Below are 15,622 nucleotides of genomic sequence, written 5' to 3' on the forward strand. Positions count from 1 at the left end.
GGATAAACTCTGCAAACAAGTACTTCTTTCGCAGAGTAGGAGATGAAGCAGGGCTTAACAAATATGTCGTTCATCTTGAGAATGAACTCTGGGGCAGTTGCAGGGCAAGTCTTGTTTTTTGACTTCAGTCAGGAATTCTTTTAGGCTCTGATGCCCGCAGTCCTGGGCTCTGATGGATTCTCGGCTCCTAGGGGGACTGAATGCATATGGTAATTCACTAGCCTGGGAAAGTGTCATGCTTTTTCCAGAAGAGATCAATCGAGTCAGAGGACCAGGGAAAACTAATGATCAGACCACAGGGAAGAGCTTGGCGTGATGCCACCCATGGCTCACTCTCCCTGGAGCCTAATTTGTCTGTTTTGTAAGCACGGCTTTCCGTTCTGTGCTCTGTCCACGTCCTTGTTCTGTAAGTGAAGCGTCTTGGAGAGCGGCGTGGAGTGATGCTCTGCACGCAGACTCAGTCCCTCCAGGATGAGTCCTCAGGTGCAGCTTCTGGCTGCTTGGTGAGGTCCTTGCATTTTTAAAACTGCTCTCCCTTTGCCATTTGGGTTTGAGAGACCAGCCTCCAGAGGCCTCTGTCAACATCGGGGGGGGGGGTGATCCGCAGGGCATGGTTGTGCCACCTATGGTCTTAGTGACAGGTGGGCTGGAAGAGCATTTGCGTTTGCTTCTGTTAACATATATTTACAAAAATATGTGCTCCTACGAAAGTGAAAATGCTGAATAGCAACTGGCCTTAAAGCTCTAATTACAGTAAATAATAATTCGTATAGTTTTAACACTTTTTGCAAATAATTTCAGATTTACGGGAAGGTTAGAAAAACAGGACAGAGTCCTGTGTCCGCGTCAGTCACCCTGCTTCCCCTCATGCTCCCGTCGTGCAGTCAGTACCGGTATCATCAGCCCCACGACTGCGCTGAGCGCTCATCCACCTCCTGTTCAGGGCCCTCTTCCTCTCCAGCATCTCACCCAGGGCCCCACGCTGCCTTGGGTGGCCTTGCCTCCTTCAGGCTCTGACAGTTCCTCAGTCTTACCCCGTTTTCACGCCTGGTGGTTCTGAGAGCGCTGGACGTTCTGTGGACCGCCCCTCAGCTGGGGCTGGTCCACTTTCTCGTGAGCCTGAGGTGACACATTTGGCCAGAGGACCTGGAGGTGACATGCTCTCTCAGCATGTGCCATTGGGGTCCCTGATGCCATGTCTTCTCCTGGGGACGTTAGCTTGGGTCACTTGGATAAGGTGGTCTCTGCTTGATTCTTCCACTGTAAAACTATTTTTTCCCTTTTTTAAATAATCAAAGGGGCACAAAAATAATAAAAACTTTGATTGGAATACAAGGGAAGTATAAAAATGTGGTAGCATCATTTATCTGTTTAATCTACTTTTAAAATTCTAGTTTAACAAGAATCTTTGATTCCTCCTTCTGTATAGCTGTTAGCCGCCCCTGGCCTTGCGTGTGATCATCTGGCTTCCAGGGGTCAACTCCTCATACGTGGTTTATTAGAGAGAAGTTTCCAGTTCTTAGTGCTCCTATGCTTCTTTTTAAAAGGCTATTTTCTAAGAGTAGTTTTAGGTTTACGGCAAAATTGAGAGGAAGGAATGGCGCTTACCCATAGGCCCCTTCCCCCCACATGCTCATCCTCCCCCATTACCAACACCCCCTGCCAGTTACACTTGGTGACCAGACACACGCGTCACAGTCACCCAGCGTCCACAGTTCACCTGCGTCCTAACTCCTTTCTCTGAGCTCTTACTCCAGGGATAAATCAGTTTCTTTCCTTTGCAAAGACAGGGGCATAAAATGCAGCTCTGCATGTCTTGGGCCCCCGGGTTTTTCCTTTTCTCCTTTTCCAATCAAGAGAACATGTGTTTCCTCCCCAAGGAATTGAAAATTCCCATCCCCTCACACCCCACACCCACCAACAGCAACTGTCACTTAAAGGGATGCTGGCACCCACCTGAGAAGGCGCTGAAACAGACTTTCAGCAGCTGTTTCAACAGAATTATATCGTAGTTTTCCCAAAGAGAAAGAAGACCCACTCTGGCCCTTTGAGCAAAGAAAGCAAATCATAAATGTTTTGCAATTGAGCATAAGTCCAATGTATTTTAATGAAGCTAGTTATTTTGCACAATACTTTCAGCACAACCATGCAGATATTTACCAAGGCCAGTTGCATCTTGAATTGGTTTAGGTTCATCAGGTGGTCTGAGCGAGTCTTCTTCCTGTGCGTGTGTCCTAGGCGTGCCAGCACAACACCACCGGGGACCACTGTGAGCAGTGCCTGCCGGGCTTCTACGGGCTGCCTTCGCGCGGGACCCCTGGGGACTGCCAGCCGTGTGCCTGCCCCCTTGCCACAGCCTCCAACAAGTAAGCCTGGCGTGTCCCCAGCCCGCCTGCCCCGCCTGGCCAGGCTCTCCAGCCAGGTGTGCACTGCTGTCTTCAGAGCGAGACCTGTGTGTGAGGACAGTGTGGATTTCGCCCCTGGTACTTAACTGGGATTAGAGATGGAGGAACAGATTCTCTCTCTGTTTTTCTTTTTAAGTGTAGTGCGTTGAATTCTGTAAGGAAAGTCGTGTGATAGCAAGAACATTTGCATGCTTTTTCCTCCTGTTCTGATGTGGCCATCAGTTCTTTCATAAGTGTATACTGTGTGCCTTCCACTGGGCTTGGAGGAAGAGAGGTGCAGAGATAAATAAAATAAAATATGTTCCTGGGATTGAGGAGTTTTTGATCTAATGATCCAAGTGTGTAAATCGAGAATGGGCCAAATTCATTTTATTGATTCAACAAATGTTTATCGAGCACCTAATGTATGCTGGGTGTCGTAGGAAGGGTTCTGAGTGTCCAGCCGTTCCCCTGTGGCTGCCGGCCCCACTGACTGCACAGTGTGGTCCAGTGCACAGAGGAGGCAGCTCCCTGGGGGAGCCCTTGATCTGAGACTCCCAGGGTGGGAGCTTATTGGAAGGCAGCAGAGAGGGGCGCTCCGGGCAGGAGGGAGCAGTGTGCCAGTGCCTGGCAGCGTGAACAGCTCCCCGCTGGAGGAGCTGTGGGCAGCCCCGGGCACAGAGCAGGAGGGGAGGCGGGAGGACAGTTATATTCAAGGCCTCATATGTCACTCGTGCTGGAGCTTGTGTGTCCCCAGGCCAGCAGTCTGAAAGCCTCTTTCTTTCTCACTGTTCACCTTCAGAACCATCCCCTACCCACACCTAGAGGAGTCCCCCACAGGGATTTCTAGCTGAAACTCCAGCAGCTTATAAAACAGAATAAGGGCTGCTCTGGTGAAAGCAGAGTGGGAGGGCTCGCCACTGCCCCCAGGCCTCCCTTCGTGGTCCTTCTGGAGACAGTGAGGGCTCTTTGGGGGATGTCATCAACTCCCTGAAGTGCAGGAGCCTCTTGGCTCTGGCGTGGAAGCGAGCGCACCCTTGGCCAGTGTGGGCAGGGCTCTGAGGCAGAGGAGAGGATTTCTGCATGATCAGAAGCATCAGGGCAGGCCTCCTGGAGGAGGCAGCCACTGAGCTGGGCCCTGGGGATGAGCCGGCAAACCCAGGCCGTGGCTGAGGAGTGCAGTCCAGGGCCGGAGGAGCAATGAGTGTCATGTGCCCACGGGGCGGGCTGCGTGGCTGGGGCCTTGGGTTCTGGGCTCTGAGGGCCCAGTGCAAGTTTGTGTGGACGGGAATGATAGAAACTTAGCACTTTAATACCAGGAGTTTTGCACCTTCCCCTGGAAAACTACCTTCGTTTCTACTGTTCTGTCAGTTTCAGCCCCACCTGCCACCTGGACGACAGGGACGAAGTGGTCTGTGACCAGTGTGCTCCGGGATACATGGGAGATTGGTGCGAGAGGTACCCTGCTTCCTTCAGCCGCTTCCCAAAAGTTGCATTAATATTTTTGACTGAAATTCTGTGTGTTTATTTTTAAACATGTAGTTTTAGCAACTCGGGCATGTAATTATTGTTTTATCTAATCAGAGAGAAAAGCCAGCAGATTGATCAAAAAATTAAAGCTGAAAGTCCCTGGTAACTTTTCCATCTTCTTGAGCAAATCTGAGCTCTCATCAGTAACAACAGGAAACAGCCAGGAGTCAATACTTCTGTCCCCACATTTACACATCCCGTTCCTCGGGCCAATCCCATAGGTGAGGGGTGGCTGGATTTAGTCGATGTTTTCTGGTGCCTGGAAGCCAGGGTTGTCTTTCCCACGTGTAAGTCTCGGTGCCAAGTCTGGCTGGAGTCCTAGGAGGGTGACATCCCGGAGAGGTGGGATGCAGGTCAAGTTGCCTGGGACTGCGATCGCGTCCTCTGGGAGGTTTGGCCCCTTTCGGATCATTCCCGGTTCCTCACAATGAGTGGAAGGAACCTGGACGCTGAACTTGGAGCAGCATTGCTCTCATGGTAAATCTTAGGTAGACAGTCCGTCTGACTGATGAAGTGTGCAGGGAGTCCCTGGATGGTGGGGCAATGTCTACAGTAATTGCATTTGTTTGCATCCCTCTTTCAATCTTTGCTGCAGATGCGCAGATGGTTACTATGGAAACCCCACGGTGCCTGGGGATTCCTGTGTCCCTTGTAACTGCAGCGGCAACGTGGACCCCTTGGAGGCCGGGCGCTGTGACTCCGTCACGGGAGAGTGCCTACAGTGCATCGGGAACACGGGCGGCCCCCACTGTGAGCGGTGTGCTGACGGCTTCTACGGGGATGCTGTGACCGCGAAAAACTGCCGTGGTGAGTGTGAGGGCCGAGGGCAAGTCCATTCCTTGTCACGTGTGATGTCTCCTCCCATATACTTACTTGTGTCAAAGGCGCTCGGCCCAGGAGGTAGCTTGGGAACTTGACCTGAGTGGCACGAGGCCTGTCTCGTCTCCCCTGGGTTCGCTTGATCAGCTTCCCCAGTGAAGGTCACATGGCCTGGACACACCCTCCCATCTGTGGAGGACGTGCTGGCCCTGCTCCCATGACCAACGTGAAAGGAGCTCGTCCCGGCTTCATGAGGCCAGTGGGGTTTCAAGAGGTAGGGTGGGAAGTGGGGACACCGCAGCCCCGCAAACGGGCGCATCTCAGTGGTCTGTACCTGCACCACTGCCCCCTGCGGTGCTCTGCAGGGCTCTGCTCAGACCCCTGGCACACGCACCATGCAGAACCACTCCCCGAGAAAAGATTTTCATATTCCCTGGAGGACAAACTTACAGCCTTCGGGCTAACACAGCTCTCAGATTCTTTTGCACTTTCCTTGAAGAAGGAGTGAAAGAGTGAAAATGACAGTTGTAAAATGTTTTGATAATTTCCTATAAATGCTGGTCCTACCATGCTGTTACAACGTGGAGACACAAGGGGGTGCTAGCGACACAGAAAAGATGTTTTCCCACGTGCAAGTCAAGAGAGTAACGTTTTAGGGCCCTGGGCCTATCAACCCGGTCTTCAGCACCTTGATGGGTTATCCCAGGATAATTATGATAACTGGCATTTGTACAAAGCATCAGAGTTTACGGAATGCTTTCACAATTTTCATGTCATTTCTTCTGTCCTTACTGCAAACTTGATGATCCATTTCTTAGTGCATTTGTCATTTATTAAGTGTCTGCTACTTCCCAGGCATTGTTCTAAGCTCTGTGACTGGAGCTGGAAATTGTGTCCCAAGTCTCTTTGGGAGCCACACACGATGGTGTTGAGGACGAGCCCACGTGTGGCTCCCTGGCTTTGGAGTCTCACTAATGCAGGGTCCAGGGTTGGTCACAGATCAGCTGTGTGACGTGAGGCAAACGTATTAACTTCTCCCAGCCACTGCTGCCTCATGTGTGAAATGAACATTCTATACATATATATGTATAGAATATGTATATATATGTATATATACACACACACACACTAAGGCCTTTCTGAGAAGTCACTGGGATAACAAATTTGAAGTTCTAAACAGTAAACAAATGGTAGCTATTATAACTGCTAGTAATAAGAGTGGTCATTTTTATGATTTTCCTATATCAATGCTGTTCAACAGAAACATGTAATTTAAAATTCTCCAGTAACACCCTTTTAAAAAGTAAACAAAAACAGGTTAACTACATTTTAATATTGCATTTTATTTACTCCAATGCGTAGAAAGTGTTATTTTACCATGAAATTAAGTTTTCAAAGTGTTAATAAGGTAACTGCTTTCTTCTCTTCATACTGATTGTTCACAATTCAGTGCGTGTTTTATAGCTGATCTCAGCTGGATGCTAAGTTGATAAGCACTTGATCTGTGTGCAGGTTACACAGACGTCAGTGCTGAAGCAGTGCAGTCACACAGCACTGTTCAGGCATACCGAGACATTTTTTCCATCATGCACCAAAGGACAGTTTCCCTTTATCTGTATCTGTAAGGACAGAACTGCTTCAGCATCTTCCCACGGGGGTGAAGGGAAGGTCTGGGCGATGACTGGAGCTGGGGAGGGCAGCAGGGTGGGATTTGGGTCCTGGTCCACGCCGGCTGCACAGGCAGCTGGACTGGGTGTAGGCTGACCCCAGGCTCACTCTCGTTCTGAGCATTTACACTTTTCCTTCTCTTCTCGCCTCCTCTTTCCCCTCCCCCAGCTTTGTTGATATGAATTCTTGCAGCTGTTTCTGATTATTTCACTAGAGAGCTTTCCAGGTATACAATAGGGGTCCCACTTGTGGACTTCCCAGAGGTCTCCACATGGTAATGTGGTATTTTATTGGGTTAACCCAGTAAAAATTCCAGTATTTAATATCACCAACATGGGAGGTCTCATGGAGTTGCTGGGAAGGCGCTTGGATATTCCGGAGGGCAGGAATCAGGGAAGATGGGGGCTGGAGGGTCATGAGTTTGGCCCTGTGGTCGTTGAAGTGATGGACACCCCTGTCCAGGCAGAGAGTGGCGCTGAGGGAGAAGAGGCTTGTGGGAACCCTGCTAAGCTCGAAGGTTAAAGAAACTTTGTATGAAATGACCTCAGTAGGAATAATCTTATACCATGAGGTTCTTATGAGAATTAAAATACATGGAAAGCGTCTGCAGTCAGTAATTAACAACTATTTAAAATCAGTATTACTCATACTGTGAACAACTTTTGTTAATAATTGCTATTGTAATTACTATAAAAGGGTAGCTGCTAACAGCTGTGTGATCTACAGCAACAAGTTACATCACCTTCCTAAGGTTTAGACTTCACACCCCAACTAGGGCAAATTAAAGTGCTTCCATCCTCCGTTTGTTACGAAGGTTGACTCCTTTATTCTGTGTGTTGACTGTAACGAGACAGACACAAGCTGACGGCCGTTCGATAAATGTGGTTTGTTATTATCACAAATACTTTGTGATGATCATACGCGAAGTGAACTCTGAATGTTCCCCAGAGGAAGGGTAAGCTTTAAGTGAGATATAGACAGGGAGGCCCAGAGGGAACTTCAAGAGAAACAGGAAGGAAACCAGAGTGGGGGTCCCGAAACCCAGGGAAGAGAGAGGTTCAAAAGGGAGGGAGGGGCTGTGGCCTGTATCACAGAAAGATCATCAGGACCAGGAGCCAGGAGCTGCTCACGGAATCTGCACCTGGGGGTCCTTGCTGTTCAGGAAGAGCAGCTGCAGCAGCCAAGGGGCCAAGAAGGCATGGTGCACAAGCTGGACTGGACGCTGGCTGTGCAGCGGGGAAGGGACGGCGAGGGGGGCGCCGATCAATCGGGGTCGGGGATGGAACCTCAGAGTTGGGTGCTGGGGGCCGGGGTGGGAGTGAGCGTTATGTGTGGGATGTTTTCCGTGGGAGACCGCTGAGAGTGGTTGGAGGCTGAGGACTCTTTTAAATGCGGTTTTATTATTATTTCGGTACAGCAGGGCCAGCAGATTGGGAGAGGATGACCATTGTTTGTTACTCTGGGTGCCAGGTGGAGGGGACACACCCCAGCATGGGGGTGGGCCCGTGGGGAGGCACGCAGGTTAGGGGGGTGGGGGAAGTGTGGGCAGGGGCCTTTATCTGCAGGAAGAAAAGGGCAGGCAGTGTAAGCAGGTTCAGGATCAATTGGCTAATTTGCATCATTGCAGCAGGTTCCGGGGCCAGGGGGCTGTCCCTCTTGTCTGATGCACAGCCAGGGGTGAGGGTGATCGGGACAGGTGGAGAGACAGACCTGAGAGCCCAAAGGAACAGGGAGCCTAGTGAGGAAGGCGGTGGGGTGTGGGCTCAGCATGGGCTGGTTTGCATATGAAAGGCAGGTGAGCTGTTTACTGGCTCCGGAAACTGACTAGCCCTGGGAGGGGCAGTCTCTCCCGGGTCGGCGAGGCCCCAGGAGTCAAAGCCTCAGAAATACAGAAAATAAAAGGAAACCTACACGAACAGGCAGCTGTGTGAGGGCCCTGGCCAGTGTGAGTAGCACCTGGCCCACCCCTGCAGGAGCCGTCAGCATCAGTCCCCTCACAACAGCGAGGTCCTTGAGGAGAGAGGCCCGGTGACCAGGCCCTGTTCAACTAAGGAGGCAGAATCCCACCCTGTCTCCTCTGACATCAGCCCGTCCCCAGGCTCTCCCCTGCTCTGCCCCCGACCCCGCAGCGCGGTGCCAAAGTGCGCTCGCACTTGAGAAAACTTGGGAAGTTTTTCTCCCGTGGTTATACCACACGGCAGAGAAGAGCCTGCGCTTTCTGAGCCCAAGATGGGACGGCCTGTCAGCGACGTATTAAATATTCTGAATGACGTGCAGCTGTCAGCCGTGGTACGAAGATCAAGTGAACGTTTCTCCGACGCCTTAAACTGCGTCACTTTGAAAAGGTGGGGGAGCTGGTAGCTTTAAATGTCAACATTCTGTATGAAAGCGAATGTGTAAGTGTGTGCACGCGTGGCTGGGCCTTGGTGCTGCACAACGGAAGCTGACACACTTCAATTAAGTACATAAATAGATAAATAAATAAGTAGGTAGATAGATAAATAGATAAAACATCAACATTCTGTATTCTGACTGTAGATAAAGCTAAAGCATCTGGCCTGAAGGGAAGAACCTGAAGATCCAGAACAGGGAAATATTTTATTAAATTTTGAAATGTATCAGTTACCTAGATGATTATAACTGAGCTTTAAAATACTGAACAGATATATGACTGGGATGAGCAGGTGGTTAAATTGATCTTGAAATCCTGCATGTGTTTTGTGCAGATTTGTGGATATACATTGATGTCTCACTTTAAAATTTTCAAGGAAATGAAATTGGTTGAGTTTGCTTGCTAATTATTATCTTAATAGTATCAGTAATTTTTCTTCTCTGTGATGGTTCCTTCCACCAACCTTATTTTGGAAAACCACTGAATTTTTAAAGTTACTGCAAAGCAATACTTATTTTTAGTCTTATGATTTGAAATGTGAAAGTTTAAAATTTTTCCTTTTGGGATTAAAGGATTTTCTAACAACCGTACCCAGAAATGGGCACAAATATGTCTTGTGTGTGTGTCAGCCTGTGAATGCCACAGACAAGGCTCCCTTTCTGCCATCTGCCATCCTGAGACTGGACTCTGTGACTGCAAACCACACGTGACCGGACAGCGGTGTGACCAGTGCTTGGTAAGACGCCTCGGGTCCGTTGAGTCCAGTGAGAGTGTTGTCCTGTGATGTCTGTAACTGGTAACTGGTCCCACAACGTGGAATTCACGGATCCCGGCAGCGCGGCCGGTGGGTGATGCGGGTCCCTATGTGGAGAGTGCGTGTTCAGTTCACAGAGCAGTGGAATGATGTCATGAACACTTTGTGAGTCTGGGAAACGTGCAGTGTTGGATTTGGGGAATGTTCTAGTCGGTGCTAGTGGCTTAATTACTACAATGTAGTTTGTCTTCCACGCCTCTGCCCCTCCATCTCGAAACAGCTCGGCTACTACGGGCTGGACACGGGCCGCGGGTGCCTGCCCTGTAACTGCAGCACGCCGGGCTCCCTGTCGGACGCCTGCACGGAGGAAGGCCAGTGCCACTGCGCTCCAGGCGTGGCCGGGCGAAGGTGCGACAAGTGTGCCCACGGCTTCTATGCCTACCAGGACGGTGGCTGTACACGTAAGCGCTCAAATTCAGTCTTTGAGACTTTATTGTAATCCCCAGACTTTTCTTTGAGCTCTCCTTTGACTTCTGACTAAGTCTGTTAAGTTCCTTTTTTTCTGAACATGTAGGATTTCATGCCTTTTTTTCTGTTTCCTAAGCCCGATTCTTGTTAAGTCCATAAGCCTTGGTCAGGCTGCATCAATTGTGTGCGTTTAGACTAATTACTTAACTCCTCTTAGCTTTGGTGTCCTCACCTGTGGAATGGAGAAGCTAATTATTCTCTCCACCCAGGAGATATTGCTAAGGTTGTCAAAGTCCTTAACAGGTCAGTTGGTAACAAGAAGTTCTCAACAAGCTCTCTTCCTCCCTCTGCATCCCAGTTATCTCCCAGCCACAGCATCTCTCTGCAAGGAGAAGCGCCACCTCCCGTCAGACGCGCGGTCCCCTTCAGGAAGGAGCAGAGTGATGTTGATTATTAAGAAAAGGGAAATAACTTGCAGGGTCAGCTCTCACCCGTCAGTTGACCCAACCATCCTCATCCCTAACAACACCCTCTGTCTTTGCCGTAGCCTGCGACTGCGCTCACACTCAGAATTCCTGTGACCCGGAGTCCGGGGAGTGCGTCTGCCCACCTCATACCCAGGGCGCAGCGTGTGAGGAGTGTGAGGACGGACACTGGGGCCACGACCCGGAGCTCGGGTGCCAGGTGTGAACTGTCACTGTCTCAGCTGAGAATCACTCTGCTGCATCACGTGTCATTCATCTGCTGCTAGCTGTTTGCTTGATTTTAACCTGTTAATTAGCTTTATGGCTTCTTTTTAAAGCTCAGTACAGATTGTCAGAATCAAAGTAGAAGCAGTGGCACCTTTATAATAACACATTATTCTCAGCTTTCTTCAGGAGCCAGCTGCGGAGCTGACGGTTAGAAGATCAGAACTTTGTATTAGTGCCCTTTAAATATATTCTGTAATAAATGCTGGAGTTTGTGTTTTGAAAACAGAGGGCAAATTACTTGACTTCTAAAATAATTTGCTGCACTGCTTTGACCTTTGGGGTAGACTGGACGTCAGGCCACGGCTCAGGCCCCGTGTGTGTGCACCACGCCCGTGCGCTCAGTCCAGCAGTGTAGTCCGGCCTCCGGTGGGCACGTGCGGCAGTGGGAGGAGCCCTTCGTCTGTATGATTTCCCCACGTTCAGTGTTGTCCTGTAATCCTCGCAGGTGCAGATGATGAAAACGCCAAAGCTGCCTTTTTAGTTGGTTTTTTTTCTCTCAGGCCTGCAACTGCAGTAACGTGGGGTCAGCCAGTCCTCAGTGCGACGTGCTCACTGGCCATTGCCCGTGTGAGCCTGCATTCGGTGGCCGGACCTGCGACCAGTGCTCCCTGGGTTACAGAGACTTCCCAGACTGCGTGGCCTGCAACTGCGACCTGAGAGGGACGCTGGCCGACACCTGCGACCAGGAGCAGGGGCTCTGCAGCTGCGCACAGGAAACTGGGACCTGCTTGTGCAAGGTACGGGCCCTGGGCTCCACTCTCTTCCCTCCCCCGCTGCCAGTCCGACGCTGGGGTTTCAGCTACGGAAATAGGCACCTATGAGTTCACACCACCTTCCAGGCCCGAGTTTAAATTCTGTGTGTGCTCTTCTAGAATAACAGGTGAGCTTTAGATGGAATTTCTGCTGTTTATTACAAGTGTCAGATGATGGAACTAACTTGAAAACCACACTGAGTTTTCTCTCCTGTGTTCCAGTTGGTTGAGTAGCCAGTTTGTCTTGACTATACAGGTAAAACAAATAACACAGGGCTTCAGGAAGATCTGTGGTTTTTTAGGGCTGGTAAGCATTCTCTTGTGTGTGCCGGCCAGACTGGAGGACATTTGGGTGTATTATTTCCCAGGGGGTCCAATTTCAACATCATGCTGAATTCCGTGTGTTTCCATTAGTTTTCTCATTGTGCTTTGTTATTAGAAGGTCATTGGCTAGCTTCTCGGGTCCTTTCCCAGGGGCTGGTGAGATGGAAGCTGGGTCCTGGGTTAATGAGTGAAGGGGGAGAAGGGAGGGGAGACGCACGTGGGGCCGCGAGCTTGCTTCACCACACCTGTGGCTGCAGCTTGGCCAGCAGCGCAGGAGGACCTCCTCGTAATCACTGGGCCTGTGGGCCCCACCCCCCGGATCAGGGTCACCTGGCGGCTCCAGGAGACTTATGGGCCAGGGAACCGCCGAGTCTGAGAGCTGAGGCTCAGAGAGGCTCGGGAACCCGCCGCAGGGACAGCTAGCCCTGGTGTTTGTTCATCCAGAGCTTTTTTGTGGTTTATTTCATTTCTGTTCAGGAACCGTGTCTCTTGTTCAGGTAAAAACCAGTCTGTTGCTCCATGCCCTCTAGGAGAACGCCATCGGCCCGCGGTGCAACGAGTGTCGGGCGGGCACCTTCGCTCTGGCCGCCGCCGCCCCCCAGGGCTGTACCCCCTGCTTCTGCTCGGGGCTGTCACAGCTCTGCGCCGAGGCCCAGGGCTACATGAGGACCCCGGTGAGTCCCCCGCAGTCACGGGTTCTGTGTTAACCCTTCACCCTTGGGAGTCGGGGGAGGGTGGGACAGAAATTTTCTTACCGAGTCAGAAATTCTAGGAAGCTGGTTTGAGTGAGTGAGTCAGGGCCCTGCTGCTGACTCCACCCCAGGGGTCAATGGAGTGGGAGCTTCGGCCTCTGGCAGCCCTCGTTGGACTGAAATCTCAATAGTCTCCTTCATGTAATTGAACATTGCCCAATGGCGTGTAGTTTGATCCTAATTGAAGGCACTTTCAGTTCATTTTAATCCAGATGTTTAAATTTAAAACAAACGGCTTTCTTATTCCTGTTTTAATAATGAAGCTGCCTCGTCTGAAACAGTGGAAGAATCCGGCAGTCAAAGGCACGGAGTTAATTCACTCTGAAGTTTCTCAGTGTCCTCCCTTCCATGACTAGGTCACGCTGAGCTCCAAACAGCCTCGTCTGCATGTGGTTTCTCAGAGTGACCTCAAGGGTACAACCGAGGGGGTGTACTCGCAGGCCCCCGATGTCCTCCTGGATGCCGTGACCGTCAGGCGGCATGTCCACGCGGAGCCCTTTTACTGGCGGCTCCCTGGGCAGTTTCAGGGGGACCAGGTGAGACCCACATCCAGCCCAGAGCCCATCCACCTTTCCTGGGGGCAGGGGTGCAGTCTGAAATCACGCTGACCTGGGCTGGCCTGTTGCGAACTGGAGTAGTGGCTAATTTTCTCTTCTAAGTGGGGGTGGAGAAGGGTAACACTTAGAAAAATCCCCCCAGATCAGACAGATGGCCCTTTAATTTTTCCGTAAATTTTGAAAGTCTTTTAAAGTTTCAGTCATACTTCCTCCTTCTGACAGCAGTCATTCAGCAAGCATTTACCGTCTTTGCTAATACGGGCTCGTGCAGGCCTGGGTGCAGCGGCCTGGGAGGGTCTTCTCAAGAACCCGACACTCACATGGGGGAAAGAGACCTGAAGGGCACCGTCTGCATTTTTGTTTATATCAAGATAGGAGTCTCTGTGTGAATTCACCCTGATTTTTAAAAATATTTTTTCTTTTCTTTTTTTTGCGAGGGGAAGGCATTAGGCTTATTTATTTATTTACTATTTTTAATGGAGGTACCAGAGACTGAACCCAGGACCTTGTGCATGCGAAGCACGCACTCTACCACTGGGCTATACTGTCCCCCCACCCAGTTGACCCTGATTTTTAAAATTTGCAGATACACATCCAGTGCTCCTATAAGCTGTAGACCATTCTTAATTCAAAGGAACTTGAAAGTAATTAGAATGATTATCACATTGCTTTGTTACTTCGGAGCCTACTTTTGTTGGCATCGTCAAGAGGAAATGTTGAGAGGTGCTGGACACGTCTGTGGCTTTGGTGGTGGCTGCACGTGTGTGTACTTAGCCCCAAACCCACCGAGTTGTACACACTACATACATACAGTTCCGTATGCCCATCATGCCTTATGAAGTGGGTTTTAAAGCTCTGAAGATCACTTAACTCTAGCTCAGTTCAACGTAATAATCCATAATTAGAATTAGAAGGTAGCAAATTCCAGATAATTTATGCCACCCGTGTGATGTATTTTTAAGATGCAAGGTTTCCTTCAAATGGCAGCAGGCTTATGATAAAATATTTTTAAGCCACTGGCGTGTCAGAGAAGTAAATGCCGATGCCCCTCCCCCCGCAGCTCACGGCCTACGGCGGGACGCTGCGCTACAGCGTGGCCTTCCACTCTTCCCATGGGCTCGGCCCCTTCAACCTGGAGCCGCAGGTGCTCATCAGAGGAGGCCGGGCCAGGAAGCAAGTCATCTACGTGGACGCGCCCGCCCCGGAGAACGGAGTGCGGCAGGAGCACAAAGTAGAGATGAGAGAGGTGACCGCACGTTCCTTGCACGTGAGCCCTCCAGCCTGGGGACCCTGCCCTGACGTGGTGGATCCGGGGGCTGCTGTGCTGACAGCGTGCCCCTGATGGCCATGGGGGTCCAGATTCCAATGGGCTTAGCAACATTTCTAAACAGATCCAAATTCTGTCTTCTCAAGAAGTGTACATTAGGCCCCAGTTGAACTTAGTGTCATATGCAGAACTGGGCTCCCTGGTGGAGGTACTTCTGAAAGAATTAAGTTCATATGCCGCTGAGGATCTGTTCCCTGAATTTAGTTGTGTGCACTTCTCATCCACAGGATTTCTGGAAATACTTTAACTCTGTTTCTGAAGAACCTGTCACACGCTCGGATTTTATGTCCGTTCTTAGCAATGTTGAGTACATCCTCATCAAAGCGTCTTACGGTCAAGGGTTACAGCAAAGCAGGTACTTGGAAATTCTAGAATTTTAAAAGTATTTTCCTTATCTGAAAGCAGACTGAAGAGATCTGATGCACATCACCCCCACTGCCTTCTACCTTTAATAACATGTATTTCTGTTCTTCACTGAAACCTTATTAAATGTTAATATTACTCTGAAATATGTAAAAAAAAAAATGACATAGATTGTCCATCATCCATATTGATGTGGCTGTAAGTACATAGTGGTGATAATCTTAGATGAACATAGAGTGTAAACAGCAAAGACGTTCTGCTGTTTTCTGCCCGTAAGCTGCACTGCCCACTTCTTTGGAACAAGGCATCGTGAATGCTGTTACCTTCTCATTCAGTTCTTACCCCAGAAGGAAAGCCACCCATCCCTGGCCAAGCTAGAACTTCGCGGGCTCTTCTAGATGTGCCTTCTCTAACATTATTTTTCACTTCTCAAGTGCTGGCTGAGGACCACCCCTGTGTAATGATGAATGTGCTTCCCCTGGGTTCTTACCCATTTCCTTTATAATCTTGAGTAGGAACTACTCTCAGACTGGCGGGAAAGCTCTGGTGTCCCAGATGTGCAAATAGCATTCTTCAATGTGCCATTTCTGAAAATGTCTTCTTTAATATTAGTATTTCCTCTCTCACTTGCTAACACACGGATCCACAGAATCTCAAACATCTCCATGGAGGTTGGCAGAAAGGCAGAAGAGTTGCCCCCAGGGAGGGCGGTGGCATTCCTTTTGGAGAAGTGTCTCTGTCCTCCTGGCACGGCTGGACTCTCATGTCAGGTAGGGAGAC

At 50.1% G+C, this 15,622-nt stretch overlaps 1 protein-coding gene across 5 annotated transcripts in view; it reads left to right on the forward strand.

The window, feature by feature from the left end:
• LAMA1 (laminin subunit alpha 1) overlaps nucleotides 1-15,622 on the forward strand; it is a 125,661-nt gene that overhangs the window by 53,894 nt on the left and 56,145 nt on the right. For all 5 annotated transcript variants that reach the window (XM_074352457.1, XM_074352456.1, XM_074352452.1 and 2 more), the window contains 12 exons: nucleotides 2,239-2,366; nucleotides 3,756-3,842; nucleotides 4,510-4,721; nucleotides 9,423-9,529; nucleotides 9,828-10,008; nucleotides 10,563-10,699; nucleotides 11,268-11,504; nucleotides 12,374-12,517; nucleotides 12,952-13,131; nucleotides 14,213-14,398; nucleotides 14,707-14,834; nucleotides 15,492-15,612. In XM_074352457.1, the coding sequence (XP_074208558.1) occupies nucleotides 2,239-2,366; nucleotides 3,756-3,842; nucleotides 4,510-4,721; nucleotides 9,423-9,529; nucleotides 9,828-10,008; nucleotides 10,563-10,699; nucleotides 11,268-11,504; nucleotides 12,374-12,517; nucleotides 12,952-13,131; nucleotides 14,213-14,398; nucleotides 14,707-14,834; nucleotides 15,492-15,612 (1,848 nt within the window). The remainder of the gene's footprint in view (nucleotides 1-2,238; nucleotides 2,367-3,755; nucleotides 3,843-4,509; nucleotides 4,722-9,422; nucleotides 9,530-9,827; nucleotides 10,009-10,562; nucleotides 10,700-11,267; nucleotides 11,505-12,373; nucleotides 12,518-12,951; nucleotides 13,132-14,212; nucleotides 14,399-14,706; nucleotides 14,835-15,491; nucleotides 15,613-15,622) is intronic.

The sequence above is a fragment of the Camelus bactrianus genome, chromosome 24, assembly GCF_048773025.1.
Source record: "Camelus bactrianus isolate YW-2024 breed Bactrian camel chromosome 24, ASM4877302v1, whole genome shotgun sequence".
In the NCBI taxonomy this organism is placed as follows: domain Eukaryota; kingdom Metazoa; phylum Chordata; class Mammalia; order Artiodactyla; family Camelidae; genus Camelus; species Camelus bactrianus.